The 18839-nt window shown below is 46.3% G+C and overlaps 1 protein-coding gene across 3 annotated transcripts in view; it reads left to right on the top strand.

The window, feature by feature from the left end:
• LOC144134653 (thiopurine S-methyltransferase-like) overlaps positions 1 to 18839 on the top strand; it is a 123095-nt gene that overhangs the window by 92477 nt on the left and 11779 nt on the right. For all 3 annotated transcript variants that reach the window (XM_077667516.1, XM_077667514.1, XM_077667515.1), the window contains one exon: positions 14850 to 14935. In XM_077667516.1, coding sequence (XP_077523642.1) covers positions 14850 to 14935 — 86 coding nt within the window. The remainder of the gene's footprint in view (positions 1 to 14849; positions 14936 to 18839) is intronic.

Below are 18839 nucleotides of genomic sequence, written 5' to 3' on the forward strand. Positions count from 1 at the left end.
CCGCCAACGCACAAGCTCGAGTTAAAGCCGGCCGAGCAGTAGACGGTCCGAACCCGGAGGCAACCGGTGAAGCTCTAACCTCCTATCACGACCACACCACCCATTTTAGACTCGCACGTAGGCAGTCCCGCCGCCGCACCCCTCCCTGTCAAGGGAGCAGCAGGTGGCGTGGAGAAGACTACAAACCGACTCTTTCCCCAACCCAAATGTGTACTCGCACATATTTATTACAACCTCCAGCCCTAACTGCCGCTTCTGCGGTGCAAAAGCTACTTTAGACCACATAATCTGGGACTGTAAAGTACATCCCCCACCCCCAGATCTCATGGCTGCTCCCTCACCTGACGCGTGGCGTTCAGTAAAGGTCAGCGACGACCGAGGCACTCAAGTCAAGGCTTGCAAGAGTGGCAGATCGGGCTAGTTGGTAATTTTCCATAATGCGATACAGCGCGAATAAAGACGGGGACGAAGCGAGACAAGACTTGTCTCGCTTCGTCCCCGTCTTTATTCGCGCTGTATCGCATTATGGAAAGTCAAGGCTGTCGAATGGGCCTGTGCGGTACGAGACCTACATGGTCTGGACCTCACTTACTGACCACGAATCTACACTTTCTGTCAATAAAGTTTTTACTCACTCACTCACTGCTAGCACCCTACTTTGAGAAGGTCACTGCCAGGAAAGGAGGAGAAAGATTGGCACTTGAAAGAGAAAGGAAAGGGGCGATACCTGTGAAAGGGTCTGGCATTCTCGGAGAATGCGTCATGGGTAGTTCTGAAGGAGGGGGAGGAGAAAGGCTTCAAAGATGAAACAGGAGTGGTCTGCCTTGTTGTTGTCCTGGCATGCTACTCCAGAGTTGAGATGGCAGTGGCAATAAAGGACAAGTCAAGGGAAAAAGCGAGAGCGTCAGATATGGTCGCAGGGCGAGAGGAAAAGCAATATTTAAGTGCGAGACTCATGTTGCGCGCCCGAAACGTTTGAAGCGAAAAACTTGGAGCGTGGAGATTGATTTCGCCAGAACCGCTTCAAACACTCGCGTAAAGTGTGGAGCCGTGTTATGTGGCACCTGGCTGGTCCAGTTCGCTCAGAAGATTACCATAAAAGGGACAAAATATAAAACAAATTATCCAAGCTGATGGCGTGATTTTTCGTTGTTTCGCACTGAATACATAGGAAAAATAATCTTAGGTACACACCTTTAACTAACGCCAGCTGTGAGTACATTCATTTGCTAGTGAATCAAAGAATCCTCTAATTTATATTGGCTTGGTAGATTCACGCAATGAAAACGCAAAAACAAACTTAGACGTGTGTACTTATGATTGACAACTACTACCGATGTTTTTCTTTAATAAAAGCGGTGTTTTAAAGCAAAACAAAAATCATCGCGAAATTAAGCAAACAGATACGCTACAGCTACAGTGCTCAATATGAGTTATGAAAGAGCAAAATAAAATGAACAAAAACAAAAATTTGAAACATTACGATTGCCAGAAAAGGAAGGAAATCTAAAATCGAAAAACAGGAAAATGCGTAATCACAAGGCACGCCATACAAGGCGTAGGAATCTCTTGGCACGTGGACGCGTGCTTTTATGTCGGCGGGCTAATGTTTCGCACGTGTGCAACGTATAATTCTAAATTACGAGGCCATTGAGCATCAATCGAGGTGGCCAGCGAACAAAAGCCCTTTGTTGCTGAACGTACCGGGATTTTATAGCCGAAAGGGGCGTGACAAGCAAGACGCGTACTTTCTCTGGACGAACACCATGAACAGCCGCTCCAAGCATGGCACGTGCGTCATTCCCGATATGCCTTCCCTCCTGTAGAGAAGAGATGCAAAGTACTTGGTCGAAATTGCGGTCGTACCGCACGCGCTGCGGTGGTCTCCTATCTCTGGCAGATCGGCGCAATGTAAGAGCCTGTGGAGCAGTTGAGCTCACAGGAGGTCCTGTCGTAGTCGCGGGCGGGGGCGCCTGCGGAATGTTCTCGGAGCTCACAGGCGACACTCCAGTTGGAGCGGGTGCCGTGGTATGCAGTGTTCACTCGCTCATTCGCTCTCCGGGTCGTCACATTCGCCAGCTCCTTGCTGGAACAGCTCACCAGTTGGAAGCAGATGCTGTCTGTTACGACGTAGCACTCTGTTGTCCTCGGTAGCTACTCGATAAGACCTCGGTGCAACTGCTCCGGTAGCTTGAGCTCGGCGACTCCATGTCTTTTCTTTTACTCTCACGACATCGCAAGTTTTGAGAGGTGGCAGCCTTTACACCCGAGAGTCTCCCGGAGCTCGCTTGAATACCGGTATGCTTGGCTGTTGCCTGAAGTCTGGGAGTATAGTGTGAAGCCTTTGCCTACAAGAGTTCACCAAGGGAGCGGCTATCATTGAGCGGAATAGATTCTTCCTTTGTTTCTTCAGTTTCAATTAGAATTATTTTCGCAATCTGAACCCCCTTCTCGGCGAGCCCATTCGATCGCGAGAACTCTGGGCTCGACGTGACGTGGTTGAAGTCGTACTTGGATGCAAAGGGAGCAGATTCATAAGGCGAAAACTGATGCCTATTGTCCATGCGGACTTCCATTGGAATCACGTAACTTGAAAAGATCGTGCTTAGCTTCTCAATTTCGGCACTGGTTGTTGTACGAGTGAGCTTTTCTACTTCCAGGAAGTTCGAATGGGCATCAAAAAGCGATAGGAACGAGCTCCCTCCGTTTTGAAAAATGTCGACGCCTACGCGGTACCATGCAAGGGCCAGTGTCGGTATGATCATAAAGGGCTCGCTTTGCTGTTTCTACGAATATTTGCGGCAGCCCCGGCCAGGGCACTAGGCACCCGATTCTTGCTTGACACTTGTTCAAGCCCATGTGTCCATCATGAATGCGTTCAAGAACTTCCTTTCTCATTGACTTCTTGACTACAATTTTGCTGGCTTTAAGTAAAATTCCTTTCATCAATGACAGCACGGACGCGAATGACTTCATTATTCCCACAATGTCGCCTTGGCCATTAATGTGGCGCATCACCGACGGCATGTCCGGACCATTCGTTTTTGCTTCGGCCAGACGGACAAGTGTTTTTGCACTTACCAAGGTTTACATGACTGCAACCGCGTGGACTTCAACATCTTCCGTGCCGTCCGTGTAGTTATTAGACTCTACCATTAGAGCCCTTGATAGCATGTCTGCGAGAAAAAAATTTCTTCGTGGTACATACTGAAGTTCAAAATCATAAGCTAGTAGCCCCAAGAAAAAAGTTGAAGCTTCATCCTTAAGCAACGCGAAACACAGGACGTAGTAGAAGAAACACGAGACGACATGAGCGCTAACAACTGAACTTTTATTTCTTGAAGGGTTACTTATATATAGGCACCTAAAAACAACAACCGAAAAAAACACAAAATCCCAAATTATAAAATCGCGATAGTCCGTAAAAACCGTACGTGCATGCAGCAGGATGTTAATCGCCTCATTCTAACAAAGCCAACCAGCAACCAGACACATGACATGCATCTGCTATCAGCCTATCGCCACACATTCCCCGAGAGGGTGAATCTCACTTTGAACGAGATTGATAGAAGGCGAAGCGACACATGTTTCTGACTCCTGCCTTATCAGAAACGCCTCAACTAACTCCCTGCAGGTCCGATCTGGGTGACTAAACAAGATATTTGTCCTGTCCAAATGGGGGAAACAACCTTTAAATTTTCGGCAGTGCACAGCAAGGTTCGACGAAACTGTCCCTTTAACTGATCTTCTATGTTCAAACAGCCGCTCGTTTATACAGCGGCCTGTCTGGCCGATGTATGTTTTGCCGCAGGAGAGCGGGATACAATAAACCACTCTGGTGTCGCAGTTGACGAGTGGCTTTTTATGTGAAACTGTGCATCTGTTCCTTCCTCGGTCATCCCGGCCCTCGAGCTTCTTCCTTACTGCACCGCAGACTCTGCGCAGCTTATTCTTAGCTGTGAAAACTACTTTCACCCCGTATCTCGCCCCTACCTTCTTCAACTGGTGTGACATTCTATGTACGTACGGAATCTCGACTATTATTGTTTTCGCGCAATCTTTTTCTTTTGCGAGACTATCGCCCCGAGTCAAAATTCTCTCCTATATTTGAGCCAGGGCGACATCTTGAAAACCAGCCTCCCTAAGCCTCGGAACCTGCCCCTGGAAGCTAGTCTCCACCCTGCGAGACACGATTTTCGCAATGAAGCCTTGAGACATAAAGTCGCTATCCCCGCCTTGACTAATTTTGAGTGCTCCGGTTTGTAACTGAGCAGCGGCTTAACTGTTCTAGGGTTATATTCCCAACACACTTCTGTCTCATGGCGAATGATTTTCAGATCAAAGAACCGAATAGAACCAGGGTCTGGTAATTCAAACGTGAAACCCAGACTGGCTCCTCTCTTTGAAAATCTTAATGACATTTGTAACACTTCTGGGGCACCCAGCTTGAGTGGCATATCACTGATTCCTTTTGCTGCAACACCAACCAGTGGGCGGTGGTCAGTCTCGACAACAATCTTACGTCCGTATACGAAGTGATGAAATTTTTCACAGCCGAACGTTATTCTCATCGCTTCCTTTTCAATTTGCGAGTACCTCTGCTCTGAGCTGGTCATTACACGGAGGCATAAGCGACTTGCCGCCAGTTTTCAACGTGGGGCTGTAAGATTGGAGTCCCCAAGCCATTCTTTGATGCATCTGCCACAATTTTAGTTTCTCTGGCTGGGTTAAAAATAGCTAGGAGAGGCACGCTGCTATGCATATCGTAGACCATCCTACACTCACTAGCCTGAATTTCGGTCTACTCGAAGACCGAGTCCTTTTTTATCAGGCTGCGAAGAAGCGTAGTACGTTCGCAGAGATTGGGCAAGTACAGTCGGGGACAAAATTCTCTGGACCACACATTCCTCAAATGAAGCCAATAGCTCTGCTATTCGCCAGCGGCTTTAGACCACACTTGTGAAGATGAAAGCCAATATTTTGTTCTTTCATCTCCACAAGTGTGGTCTCCAGCCGGCAGGTAATAGCAGAGCTATGAGCTTCCTTTGAAGAACGCGTGGTTCAGAGACTTTTGTCCCCGACTGTACTTGCGGAAATAATTTACTGCACCTAGAATTTTGTTGAACGCGGCTTTATCCGTTGAGCATGGAGTCTCACTCAATGACTGCGTCAACGCTGGGTTAGGTTTTATTCCATCCTGGCTAAATACATCACTCAGGAATTTAATTTCAGTCACTTCAACCTTGCACTTTAGGTATTAAAATTTAAGCCGGCTATTTCGGCCACTTGCAGCACTTTCCGCAGGGGCGCATCGTGTCCTTCCTTAGAAGAGCCCCATATTAAAATGTCATCAATGTACACTCTCACGCCTTGCCAGCGGTCAAATATTTTGCTCTGGATTTGCTGGAATACTTCCGGGGCTGATGAGATGCTGAACGGGAGCTTCAAAAACCGGTAACGCCCGAACGGAGTACCGAACGTGCATATAGTTGCTGTGGAGTCATGCAAAGGTACCTGATTAAAACCCGCCCTTGCGTCGAGGAGCGCGAAGTACTTAGCTCCGGCCAGCTCAGCTTCTATGTCCTCGTGTCTTGGCATCTGCTAATGCTCTCGCTATATGTGCTCATTTATACTTCTAGGTTCCATGTAAACGCGTGTTTTCCCGTCTTTTTTCCACATGATAACCAAAGGGCTCACCCAGTCTGTCGGTTGCAGGACTCTCTCAATGATGTCACTTGGCTCCATGCGCTCCAGCTCCTCCCTTGAAGGTTCCTTCAGTGCCAAAGGCACCCGCCGAGCTGGCTGGACAACTGGCGTCAGACCATTTTGTACTGGCGACTCACGCAGCCGGTTCGCTGAAAAAGCTCGCGGAATTCGGTCAGAACGTCCTCACTGCTGCCGGCTGCGGTGCTTCCTTCATTTACAGCGTCTACTGCGCGTGACACAGGACCGAGGGACTCGCATGCTAGTAGTCTCAGTATAGCTTGGTGACCCTTTTTGACGACATAGAAGTTGATCACCTTAGACCGGCCGTTCATGGTCACTACGAAAATGCCGAATGACACCACCGCTGTACGATCGAAGCACCGAAGAGCTCGGTTTCAAATCTGCTGTTGTCTTGCATCTTCTGTAGGTAGAGTAGGGAGCAAGTCGGCCTGAGATCTCGTGTCCACTTTGAAGTTAATCATCTTGTCAGCCACTTTCGCATGCACTACCAAGTCCACTCTGGTGTCGATGCTTTATACTGTTACATCGAGAATGTCAAAGCTGTGTTGCTCCTCGCCAAATTCTCTGATTTGCGTGCCCCTTTTGCAACAGGCTGCGAAATGGTGAACACCTTGGCATATGAAACACGTTTCGCCGAACGCTGGACATCTGCCGGGTGTCGAGCGTAAAGGATTGCAACTGGCGAATTACCGAGATTGCTGTTTGCCTAGCGTCGCTTGCTTATCGGGCTGTGCCCAGGGCTCTGTTTGTACCGCGTGCTCTACTTTGCGAATCTGCCCAGACCGCTTCATCACTAGTGCCACGTGCTTATCGGGCTGCGCCCGGGCATCGTTTTGTAGCGAAGGTGCTCCTCCGCTTTCCAAATCTGCTCAGCCTTGGCAAGTGCCATGTCTTTCTTTGAGAAGCTTTTCACGCAGTCGTGGGTTACTGGTGCCAAACACTATTTGGTCGCGAATTAAAAAATCGGCTAGTCCCAAAAAAATGCAGCTTCTGTCTTGTTTTCTGAGGTCTTGATCGGAACATGCACCGCACATAGACTTAATTTTGTTGTTCTTGGCAGTACTCCTTGAACTTCTTTACAACGGTAGCGTAATGTTGCTTGCTCTCGCCCTCGAGAAAAAGAAAATTGTTAAATACCTCCAATGCGTCGTCTCCGGCAGTGCTGAGCAGCAGTTCTGTTTAGGCGGCCGTCGTTCGGGGCTCTTTTGGAGATTCCGTTGCTTGCCGAAAAAGCTGCAATTTCTGATGGAACAATTCCCAGTTCTTGGCGATATTCCCAAACAACAGTAGTGGTTCAGGAAACTTAAGCAGTTCCTGCACCGTGTCTCGGTCGCTGCAGTCTTATCCTCAGACGGCAGTCCCCCGACGTGAGCTTGCCGCACTTCTGACACTATGCATCAGTCTAGGTGGCCAGCGAACCTAAGCCCTTTACTACTGCATGTACAGGGTCGTCCACTCTTAGTTGGAATGTCGCTCCGTGCTGCCGGCGCTCCGTGGGGCGCCTCTCGCGGGCGCCAGAGACTATTGCGCAGGAGCAGTGAGAGCTGTAGGCGGGGCTTCACGCGTCGTCTGCTACAGAGCGCTCCGCGTTTTTATGGAGGAAAAACGCTAAGGCGCCCGTGAGCTGTGCGATGTCAGTGCACGTTAAAGATCCCCAGGTGGTCGAAATTATTCCGGAGCCCTCCACTACGGCACCTCTTTCTTCCTTTCTTCTTTCACTTCCTCCTTTATCCCTTCCCTCACGGCGCGCTTCAGGTGTCCAACGATATATGAGACAGATACTGCGCCATTTCCTTTCCACAAAAACCAATTATTATTATTATTATTACAGTGCGCTCTGTATAGCGGTGAAGTGGGCTTCAATTTTGCACTGCGTGCGCAAAGCGCCGATCGGAGAAATGTTTTTGACTAAACAAAAGACTGCTAAGAAGCCCATTAGCTGCTTTTATTTTGTTGGAGAAACAGTACCAATGTGTTCTGCTTGCACGGTTAATTTGAAACCTACAAATAATGACACTCAGGAGAAAGTGCGCGCCACGCAATAGTTAAAGCTTTGCTACTGTTGTCGCAACGGGATAGAAGCGGCTGATAGGCTTCTCAGCAGTGTTTTGTTTCTCACGTTTCTCCGATGGGCGTTATGCGGATGCAGTTCAAAATTGAAACCCACTTCACCGCAATACAGAGCGCACTGTAGCAGACGACGCGTGAAGCCCCGCCTGCAGCTCTCACTGCGCCTGCGCAATAGTTTCTACGGCGTCCACCAGAGGCGCCCCGTGGAGCGCCGGCAGCACGGAACGACATTCTAAGAGTGGACGACCCTGTACAGTGCTTTTATAGCCGAAGGGGGTGTGGCTAATAGGGCGCGCATCTAATCTGGACGAGCAGGATGAACGGCAGCACCGGGCATGGCATGTGCTTCATTCGCGATACATATTGCTTTGCTTATGGACATTGCTAAAAGTGCGCACAAAGCCGGTGCAGCGAATTCAGTTGCACTGAGCTATTACGCTTCATTCAGGATCTCCTTCAACCAGACGCCCGATGGGCAGTGCGGCAGTGAATTCTCCATAATGACGTAAATAAGGGCTTTTTGACTGAATATTGGAACTAAATGATCCCAGAGGCGCCTCTGGGATCAATGCCATATACTGGCGCGAGCAGAGTGCGCAAAAACGCTTGAAAGGCAGGAAGTTCCATTCCAAAACCTCAGAGTTTTTATGCCCCAATATTGGACAATGGCAAGAGCGTGAATACTTTGTCTCTGCACTTCTCAAGGAAAGAATATATTTCTTGAATAGCATCTTGGCTAGGCCATATATGATTACACCAATCTTACCAGTGTATTGTGCCAGCGCGCATTCGTTAATTCCAAAAATAGCTGGAGGTTTTAAAACTAACTTTTAGTGGTTAGTTACCGCAGCTACCAGTTGCGTAGTATGAATGATAGAATTGTCGACATTATGGTTGTTAGTCGGGATGGTGCCGTAGTCATTTCCTCTGCGACGAAATCTGTCAACAGCCCATCGACCACCCAGGCAGATGTCACAGCGTTGTACTACTCAAAATCACGAAAGGACAAAAACAACTCGACGGCAGCAGTCCCATTGCCATAAAGCTAGCGAATGCGTTTGGAAAGCTTCCGAATGCTTTAGGAAATTGTTGTGAAGCACCACGAAACTGCGTAGAGTCCGAATACGATTCGAAGTGTCGAGCGCCTTCTGATTTAAATGCTATTTAATAGTTCTTGCGTACGGGTTCGATGATAGAGTTGCAGTAGCGGGAGTAAAGTAGTCGGACAGTGCTAGCACTCTAACCTACTGTTAATATGTTATAACGCAAATCCAGGAGCATATATTTTGGTCTGAAAAATGAACGCAGAATTACTACTTTGGCAACTTAAAAATGCCAATAATGCTTAAACTCAGGTCTCACACCTTAATTAGAGAGCTCTTGTCAGGTTTTAGGAGTTCAAAAATTCTAAACTGTTAAAGCGATTCCCGTGAAACAAATGTTGATTTCTCTGCCTAGTCGCAATAATGAATGTTCGCATGCCGTTTGAAGATAACGCACAATGTTGACCATGATTTTCCAGTATACTTTTAACATCGGATGAGTGCTACCAAAGAGAGGTCATTATAGCCAGCTTTTTAGAATGGCACAGCCAATTGCGGCGAAGAATGGGATTACTCTAGGTAATATGGCCCGTGAATGCCAGGAATATAAGATAGCAGAGCCAATAGTGCCAATGTGTCTGACTTCAACCATGATTGCCACGTTTTCATGATTGCAAAATCAATACTGTGCAAGCATCGAACAACCAGGCCCGTCATTGAACGTGGTAGCGCCTGGAATAGGCAATATCAGGATCACATCCGCAACTGTGGGCCCACTCACGGCCACGCTTTGCCAGCAGATTTCTAATATTAGTCCGATGCTTTGTGCTACATGGGGCAGTGATCTGTGCGTACTGTAGGGTAATGTTGATGGATGCAGGTGCAGAGAGCTGCGCTGCTGCTGTCTTCGCACTTTTGTGGCCATTGTGTTGGTTGGTAGAAAATTCACTAACGAAGGATAATTTTTTAATTAGGAAAGGCGTCAGGTAGTCAGACACAACCTCTACAGTCTTATTCATTTCCTGTTTACAGGAGGCATTTTCCAGACATCGACACTTATTTTGTGCAAGTAATGTGATCGAAAAGCCGAAGAATGAGCGTGAAATAACTACAAGAATGAGAATGGGGTGGAACGAATTTTGCAGGTACTCCCATATGGTAAAATGCAGGTTGCCGACATCCTTCAGGAAAAATGTATTTTAGCGGTACATAAAATGAACTGACTTATGGCACGTACTCCCATATGGTCAAATGCAGGTTACCGATATCCTTCAGGTAAAATATATAATAGCGGTACATAAACTCTACCGACCTATGAGGAAGAAAGGTAAGGGATATCAAGTGTTCTACTTAATTGAGGACACCGCAGCATGCTATGGAAATGAAAATCATTGGTGTAGCGTTAAAAGATAGGAAAAGAGCAGAGTGGCTGAGGGCACAAATGCGAGTTATTGACGTTCAAGTCGAAATCAATAAGAAATGGGCTTACACAGGGCATGCAATGCCAAGGCAGGATAAGTGGTAGTGCTAAAGTGTAATAGACTGGAATCCAAGAGAAGTCAAGTGAATTCTAGAGAAGTCAAGTTAGGTGGGCGGATGAAGTTAAGACGTCACTGGACATAAGGTGTCTTTCGCTGACAAAGGAGAGTGTTTCGATATGGGAGAGACCTTTGCTCTGCAGTGGGCGCCGTCAGGCTAATGATGATAATAATTGGTGGGGTCGCCTTCAACGGCGTTGTCTGAATATTGAGCTGTCGTGGAGAGTTGATGTTGAAAAAAAGTGCCGCAAAAAACAGAGACTAGAAGACCAGGGACCGGAGTGGTTCGTCCGTCGCTTTCGTACCCACTGGCAATGCGCCGGGGGTGGCCCTTCGGGGTAAGCGCGTTATAAACAGAGCTAAAATTTATTTTGAAAGGTTAGGTTGTGTCCGAAAACATTTTACGAGGGTTTCACCACTAAATGTGCCCGAATGAAGAAGTACAATGACATATCATGAAAATGTAATGGAAAATCAATTCTACACAATACTGGGACGCTTCTCATAACGGCAGCAGCTATTACGAACGCTGGCTTATTATGAACGAGGGAGGTTTTACTTTAAACGTATGCATTAGGGCAATGACGATGCATCGCAGACATGGCAAACAGCTCCAGTCATACCTCTATGTTGAAGCGAATGAGGAAAATTTATTGGCTCGTCCGTGATGAAATGAACGTCGGCGCAAACAAGGACACTGACAAGAAAGAAAGGGACACCACATGCGCACACTACCAACTGTTTATTGCGCGGAAAGGTGGCATATTTAAACATTCAGCTCAAGCATGTGACATCGCTTTATCGCTCCGAACCGAACACGTGGAAAAAAGCATCAACATCTGGAAAACTTACAAGAAAATATAACCTCTGTAAAAAAATGTAAGAGATTTTTATAAAAGGAACTAAAAAACTTAAAGGATCTTTTGCAGTGTCACACAATCGTAGCAATAGCAGAGTCATACATGAGAAGCAAAAGCAGTCAGACAGTAAAAAACAAATAACACATAACAATCGTAGCAAAAGCAGTCAAACAAAAGAAGCAAAAGCAGCCAGAAACCGAAAAAACAACAAACACTAAAAAGATAAACCCAATAAAAAGATAAACAGAGAGCCGCTAGAAAAGGAGAGCTGAAAAGTCGCACTGAGCTGGATGCCACAAAATCTATCAAGAAATGAAACTTCATTTCTACGGAGGAATATTGAAGAGTTGCTAACACAAGTGCTTCCCTTCTTTTTAATCAATAAAGCGTCAAGAATTTCGCCTGCCACCTGATCGCGACTACTAAACAGAATCCTTATTTCGTTAAGCCTTGGCTCACACTTGCATTCTTTACGATGACCAGGCAAGTTCGAACCGCCTCGGTTTTCTAGTGATTTCTCATGCTCCCGTGCCCTGCAGTTAACGCAGCGGATCGAATTTGCCTCCTCATTGTAAAGAATGCAAGTGTGAGCCAATGCCTAACGGAATAAGGAATCTGGGCAGGATTCGCGATCAGGTGGCGTGTGAAGTTCTTGAGGCTTTTATGATTATAAAGAAGGGAAGCACTTGTGTTGGCGACTCTTCGATATCCCTCCGTAGAAATGAAAGTTCATTTCATGATAGTTTTTTGTGAGTGCGACTTTTGAGCTCTCCTTTTCTAGCGGCTGTCTGTTTATATTTTTATTGGGTTTATCTTTTTCAGTGTTTGTTCTTTTTTTGGTTTCTGACTGCTTTTTCTTCCTTTGTTTGACTCTGCTTTTGCTAAGATTGTCATTTGTTATTGTTTTTTACTCTCTGACTGCTTTTGCTTGTCATGTATGACTCTGCTATTGCTACGATTGTGTGAAAATGCTTTTGCTAAGAGATGGCCCCCTCCTTGAAGTTTTTTAATTCCTTTTATCAGAATCTGCTACTTTTTTCTATAGGGGTTAAAATTTCTTGTTAGTTTTCCTGATGTTGATGATTTTTCCACGTGTTGCGTTCGGAGCGATAATGCGATGTCACATGCTTGAGCTGAATGTTTGAGTTTTCCACCTTTCCGCGCAATAAACAGTTTGTAGCGTGCGCATGTAGTGTCTCTTTCTTTCTTGTTAGTGTCCTCCTTTGCGCCGCCGTTCATTTCATCATGCACCAACTCACCCCTCAGGCCGTTATTCTTCTCGTCCGTGAGGTTGCAAAACTTCATGGGCGATATAGGGGCAAGTTCCGAAAAGGCACTCAAGGAAGAGGGGATTTCGCCCCCATTTTTTGTTTCCCTTCAATTTCTTTTTCCCCTTATTTTGCCTCCGGCATTCCGTTCCGCCACCCTGTACAGTTTTTTTTTCCCGAATAATACTCTTACCACCAATGTACGTCAGACGTAACAAGAGCAAACCGAGAGAATACGAGGCCATCAAGATCGTGAGGAGGAAGAGCCAAGTGATCCCGGAGGTCGACAAAATCCGGGTGCTCGGCATGATAATGGGCAAGCGACAGGGAAACGGTGTGACCATTTCCCGCCTTACAGCCAAGATTACCAACGCAATACGTCTCGTCAGACGGGTCGCCAACCGTAAGGCCAGGATGAAGGAGGAAAGCTTGATTCGGCTTGTGCACTCCTTCGTGGTTAGCGACATCACGTACGTTGCAGCCTTCCACAACTGGATGCAGTGTGAAAACAATAAGATCAACGCCCTGATTCGCCGAGCTTACAAGGCGGCGCTCGGACTATTCGAGTGTACGAACACCAACAAGCTGCTGAGCCTGGCGGTCCACAATACCCTTGAGGAACTTGCAGAAGTGCAACAGACCGCCCAGCTGGAGCGGCTCTCTATGGCTGAGGCCGGCAGGCGCATACTTCAATACTTGGGCTTCAAGCCCAAGGCGAAAAAGGCGAGTAGCGACGTTCCTGTCCCGGACGGGACCCGGAGCCAGATTCGGGTAGACCTCATCCCGAGAAACATGAACCCGGAGTTTAATAAAGAGAGAAGAGCGGCGAGGGCCAAGTTCCTCATCGGCTTTCCGCCAAGGACGAGCATTCCAGTTCCGTGGATGCGGCAGACTACCAGGGAGACCGCGCGTCGTTCGTAGCTACCGTCATCAATGCGCCGTCAGGCTCCACGAGCGCAACGGGTAGCTTAGTGGTTCGAGAGGCCTGTCAGGCGGAGGAAGTGGCCATTGACTTGGCCATTGCCGACCCCGGGTGCCAAACGGTGTTGTGTGAGTTACGAAGTGCAGTGCGAATATATACCAAGGGCAAAGTGTGTGCTGAGGCTATCCGCGTTCTGTGCTCGGCTGACCTGCAACGAGAGAATGGGTATGTTAAAATCAAGTGGTTCCTGGTGCATGCGGGCAGCGATGCGTCGGAGAAGCACGATAACCACAACGAGACGGCACACGCAGTGGCGCGAGCGCTAACCAACCGCGCCGCTGCAACCGACCGTTCAACGCGGTGTAGAGCCAAGGACCGCATGACGACGTTCAACGAACTTACACAGTTTCACCGCCTGGCTCGAAGGACTTTCCCACCCCCGCACCCGGGGCTGCGCCGAGCGGAGGCGGTGCTGTTCAGACAATTACAAACTGGTTCCTTACCCACCCCAGTGTTAATGGATCGTCTGTACCAGAAGGTATATGGGAGTGATGTGTGCCGCGTGTGCCAGCGGGAGAGGGCCACCCTGACGCACATCCTGACGCACCAAGTTCCCCGACGAAGCTTCGACAAGTACAACGATTCCACTACGACTCGCAGCAGCGCCGGAATCCAAACCACGACCACGAAATCCAAACCTGGGCCGTCCAGCAGGTCTCGGCGGCTCTTGAAAGACAAAGGCTGAGCGAAACCGACGGGACGTTGCCCCTCAGCGTGACCGACCGCGGAAGTAACACGCGCTGGAGTTGAGTAGAGACCACCCGCTGAGAAGACGTCAGGGCCCGCGTGGCGGCGCCATTTAGTCATGGTGTCGTTCTGTAGGCGACTAAATAGTTGTTTCCTCCTCCTCCTCTTATCAGGCCAGCGAAGCCACCTGTCGCACCTAGACACACAGCCTTCCAAGGCGACGTTTGCTATCTCCCCAGGCTCCATACCCCTGGATTTCTTTCAGCTGAGCTTTCCCCTTTTTCTTCAAGTTTTCGCTGGTCAACCGGTTCAACCTGTTTAGCACACTTCTTGCCACGACAAGAATAACCCTAAAACCATTCCCACACGGCCCTATTCCTCACCGGGTCTTTCTCCTCGGAGAGATGACCCTATTTAAACCTTAACAATGATTAACGCTTTCTCCAGACGAATACAAGTCCTCCCGACGAAACATTGGCCAGCATCCTCGGGTTTTACTCTCCCTTGTTCGCATTGTGATTATCCACACACCTTAAGGCATTCAAAGCATCTGACTTGCGTGACTGCTTCAAACCGTATTTTTCCCGCGCACCTTCATGTCGTAAATTTGTGTAGCCAATAGTGTGCAATTAGGCGCTATGTTCTGTCTGTTCAACGCCTTTCTTGCCCAGCAGGTACGTCGAACTAATGAAATCGGTCCTGGCACCGGGATACATGTACATCCTCACGACCTTTAGGCATGATAACAGCAGCTTCACAGGTAAGCCCAGCCATTATTTTAGCCAGGCAGGTACTATGTAAAGGAAAAGAGCTCACTTGGCAGACCAGACATAGCAATCATATTCCGCTGCGCTGGGTGTCACCGTCCTTAATTTTTCCCGCCACATTACCTTCCTTCATCGATGACCGTAGAAACGTCGACACATTGTTTTAATAAAGTTAATAATATTATTAATAATAATAATATTAAATATTTATTCTAGTCATAGCGTAAGAAAAGGAAGGAGGTCGAGAGGAAAAAAGCGAAAGCACTTGACTTGGTTCTCGCCAACTTTAGGGCAGTGGCATACAGGAAATGCAGCAAAAAGCAAATGCAACAATGAATAAATCATAATACAAGGCTTCACACACAAGTGGTGGCAGTGTTCTCATGAAAGTTTGAACGGTCGAAAATGAAGCACGAAGGACATCACAATTTGAATCTATGGCATAGCCAACAATTGCACCCAAAAGCATTTCTGGGCAGGAAACCGCTTATTAACACTATTTTTTTCATATAATATAAGACTTCACTATAACAATCACTATATCCGCATGTCACCCGATGGCAGTTTAACATTTTGTTTGTATTAACGTTTTTTCTATCATCAAAAGCATTCCTCCTTTGGATTATTTATTTATTTATTTATCCAGAATACCCCTAAAGGCCCTCGAGAGGGTATTACATGGGGGGAGGGGGCACAGGCAAATGAACAGAATAAAACAAAACCACAAATATAAAAAAACAAAAGCAAAAATAAGACACTTCGCATGACATAAGTAAGCAAAAGAATCAAAACAATGGCAGCGCGGCAAAGAACGAAGATTACTGCAGTATTAAAATTATACAAACAGAACACTAATTTGCAAGAGTGGCAGATCGGGCTAGTTGGTATTTTTCCATAATGCGATACAGCGCGAATAAAGACGGGGACGAAGCGAGACAAGAGACCACAGCGCTGACTTCAACTGAATTTTTATTGCGGAATGGGGATATTTATACAGGAAATGGAAGAGAACGCATGATGCCGCTACTGCTGGAATTGATACGCGGGATAAGTTATTTAAAGGTGGGGAGTCACCCTTGTGCGCTTTTGCAGCCTCTTCTTTTCGCCTTTAAATATCTTATCCCGCGTATCAATTCCAACAGTAGCGGCATCTATGTTCCCTTCCATTTCCTGTATAAATATCCCCTTTCCGCAATAAAAATTCAGTTGAAGTCAGCGCTGTGGTGTCTTGTCTCGCTTCGTCCCCGTCTTTATTCGCGCTGTATCGCATTATAGAACACTAATGCAATGAATCATTTAATAACATACCCTGCAATAACATACCCTGTAAAGGAAGCCATGAAAAAATAACAATGTATGCGAAGAGTTAAGCAGTAGTTATTGAAGATATAAGATTAAAATATTTATCAGGATCAGTGGTGGTTGCAATATGTGAAGGCAGAGTGTTCCAGTCAGGTATTGTGCGTGGTAAGAATGAATGCGCATAGTTAAATGTTCTGCACGTGAAACGCCTAACTTTAAAGGGATGATCGCGGCGGTCAAAAATCGAAAGAGGCAAAGAAAAAAAGTCGTTATGAAGTGATGGATGATGATAAAGTTTATGAAAAAGTGATAGTCGTGCAATTTTGCGGCGGAGACATAAATCCTGGAGACCTGCGCGTTTCTTTAAGGCTGTGATGCTGGTGTTACGTGAATAATCGGGGTAAATAAAACGAACGGCGCGGTTCTGCAATGATTCAATGTTATTTATTAGGTAAGATTGGTAAGGGTCCCAAATAGCCGAGGTATATTCGATTTTAGGTCGAATTAGAGTGGTATGGGCATGGGCACGGAGGTGAGGAGGAGCATGCTTTAGGTTATGTTTTAAGAGACCTAATGACCGATTAGCAGATGCAAGCTTAAGGTTAGTATGGTGGTTCCATGCTAAGTCTGAATGAAGGTGATGTCCTAAGTACTTATACGTGGTGACTAGCTCGAGTGAGCTATTATTTAAGGAGTATGCTGTTTGAATTCGAGACATTCAGTTAGTAAAAACATAAATTTAGTTTTTGAATGATTAAGTTGCATAAGCCAGGTTGAGCACCATGCTGTTACTTCACTTTTCGATGTGATAGATGGAAACATTTTGAAAGACTTTGCTACATATCACAACAATAGACCATTACCTTCAATGTTTCCAAAAGAGTATCTTACAATTTTTTAGTTCTCAAAATTTTTGCCCAAGAGAGCTGGACATGATCTGTTCAAAACTAGTGGAAGTCTGTAACTAGGCATTTGGCGGTCGTACTTAGTCCGCGCGGCAAGTAAAGTCCAATTTGATGTTTTCGCCTGTTTTCGCCAGCTCTAGCTTGCAGATCAGCTTCTTTCAAAGGTGTTTTATATTAAGAGAACGAGCCAAACGGGTGCAATGTACAATATTGTATTTAAAATTTTCTTCAAAATCATAACTTGAGTATGCTTAGAATTTACGTCTTATGCCTATAAGTTCGTTTAAGGAGAGGTTTTGTCAAAGATTCGTCACTACAATAGGATTGTCTAGATTCTCAAAAGCAGTAAGAATCACGTTTGGCGGGCTCTCGGTCCCTGCAGATGATAATGCAAGCGTCCGTCACTCTAGCGTTAAAGTTCGTGAACGGCTTTAAAATTGTGCTAAGCTGAAGCGAAAATCAAGACGAAGTCGTCCACAAGAACTGTGGTGTCGTTGGTTCAGGAGTTATAATGTCGCAAAATCACTCTAGCTATCATGGACGCGCGAACTTAGTTGTGCCTGCGTGCCCATATACGTTACGATTCTTTCAATCAAACTGCAGCCTTCCTGTGAACGAGGCTTTAAACAATGCTTTTTCATACAAATAGGTTTGTAGTTTTTTTCTCTGCGAGCTTCACGGGACTGTAATGTTTAGAGAAAAGCAACATTTTTACTGATAAACTGTCTTTTACGCTGTTCAAGGGTATGCTTCTACTATGCTGTGCCATCGGCTTAATGAAAAGACTTAAAAACCTAAAACCAGATGATTTTCCCGTACGAGGACCAGATGGAAAGGCTCGTTCACAGGAATAAAAAAAATAATGAAGGCAGAAAGTTACGCTGCAATGGCCGAGTGGAAAACAGAAGGCACGAATACACAGGATACACACGCAAATATGTCTCTGTGGTGGCATCTTTGAGCAGAAGATGAGCGGAAAAAGCATAAAGCCCACAAATAAAGTTAACGACATTGCCAGAGTATTAGACAGGGTGCCAAAAAAAAAAAGAATTTCATCCCAGGGACAGTTCATACCAAGAAGACAACAATGACAGTGCAAGCGAAACCACACAAGGGTACAACGAAATCCATATACAGCACACGACTATGAAAAAATTGTGCTAAAAAGAGCCTTTACCCAATTAGATAGTGTTTACTACGACACAAAAGAATTTCAATACCTCAACGAGATATGATTGTGTTGAGCATGGAAGAATACCTATAAAACATGCGCCATATTAGATTGAAGGAACCACCTTTTTGGTGCGAAATAGTTTAAAAGAAAAAAATTTGCAGGAGGATTTACCTGTAAAGGCAGGGGAATTTGCCAGCGCTCTCGTTAATGCCAGTAGACGAAATGTTAAATATTAGGTATGACTCACAGGCTGTTGTGATGTGTCTGTAGGCCAGATTGCAGTAAGGTGGCCTTAAAGCTTCCAAATGGATGGTTTTTCTGTGGTTACGTGTCTTGAAAGAGGAAGCAATGGTAGTGATCGTATGTGTGCTCTGCGGTTATTTATTCTCAATAGGGAAGGAGTTTCAGTTTGCCCAATGCACTGCGCTCGGCACACACCACACCAAAAAAGGTAGACAACGTTGCTCGTGCAACAGTTGAAGTCTCCTCGAATTTTGAATGCGAAACACGACGCTG

The sequence above is a fragment of the Amblyomma americanum genome, chromosome 5 (assembly GCF_052857255.1).
Source record: "Amblyomma americanum isolate KBUSLIRL-KWMA chromosome 5, ASM5285725v1, whole genome shotgun sequence".
Taxonomy (NCBI): Eukaryota; Metazoa; Arthropoda; class Arachnida; order Ixodida; family Ixodidae; genus Amblyomma; species Amblyomma americanum.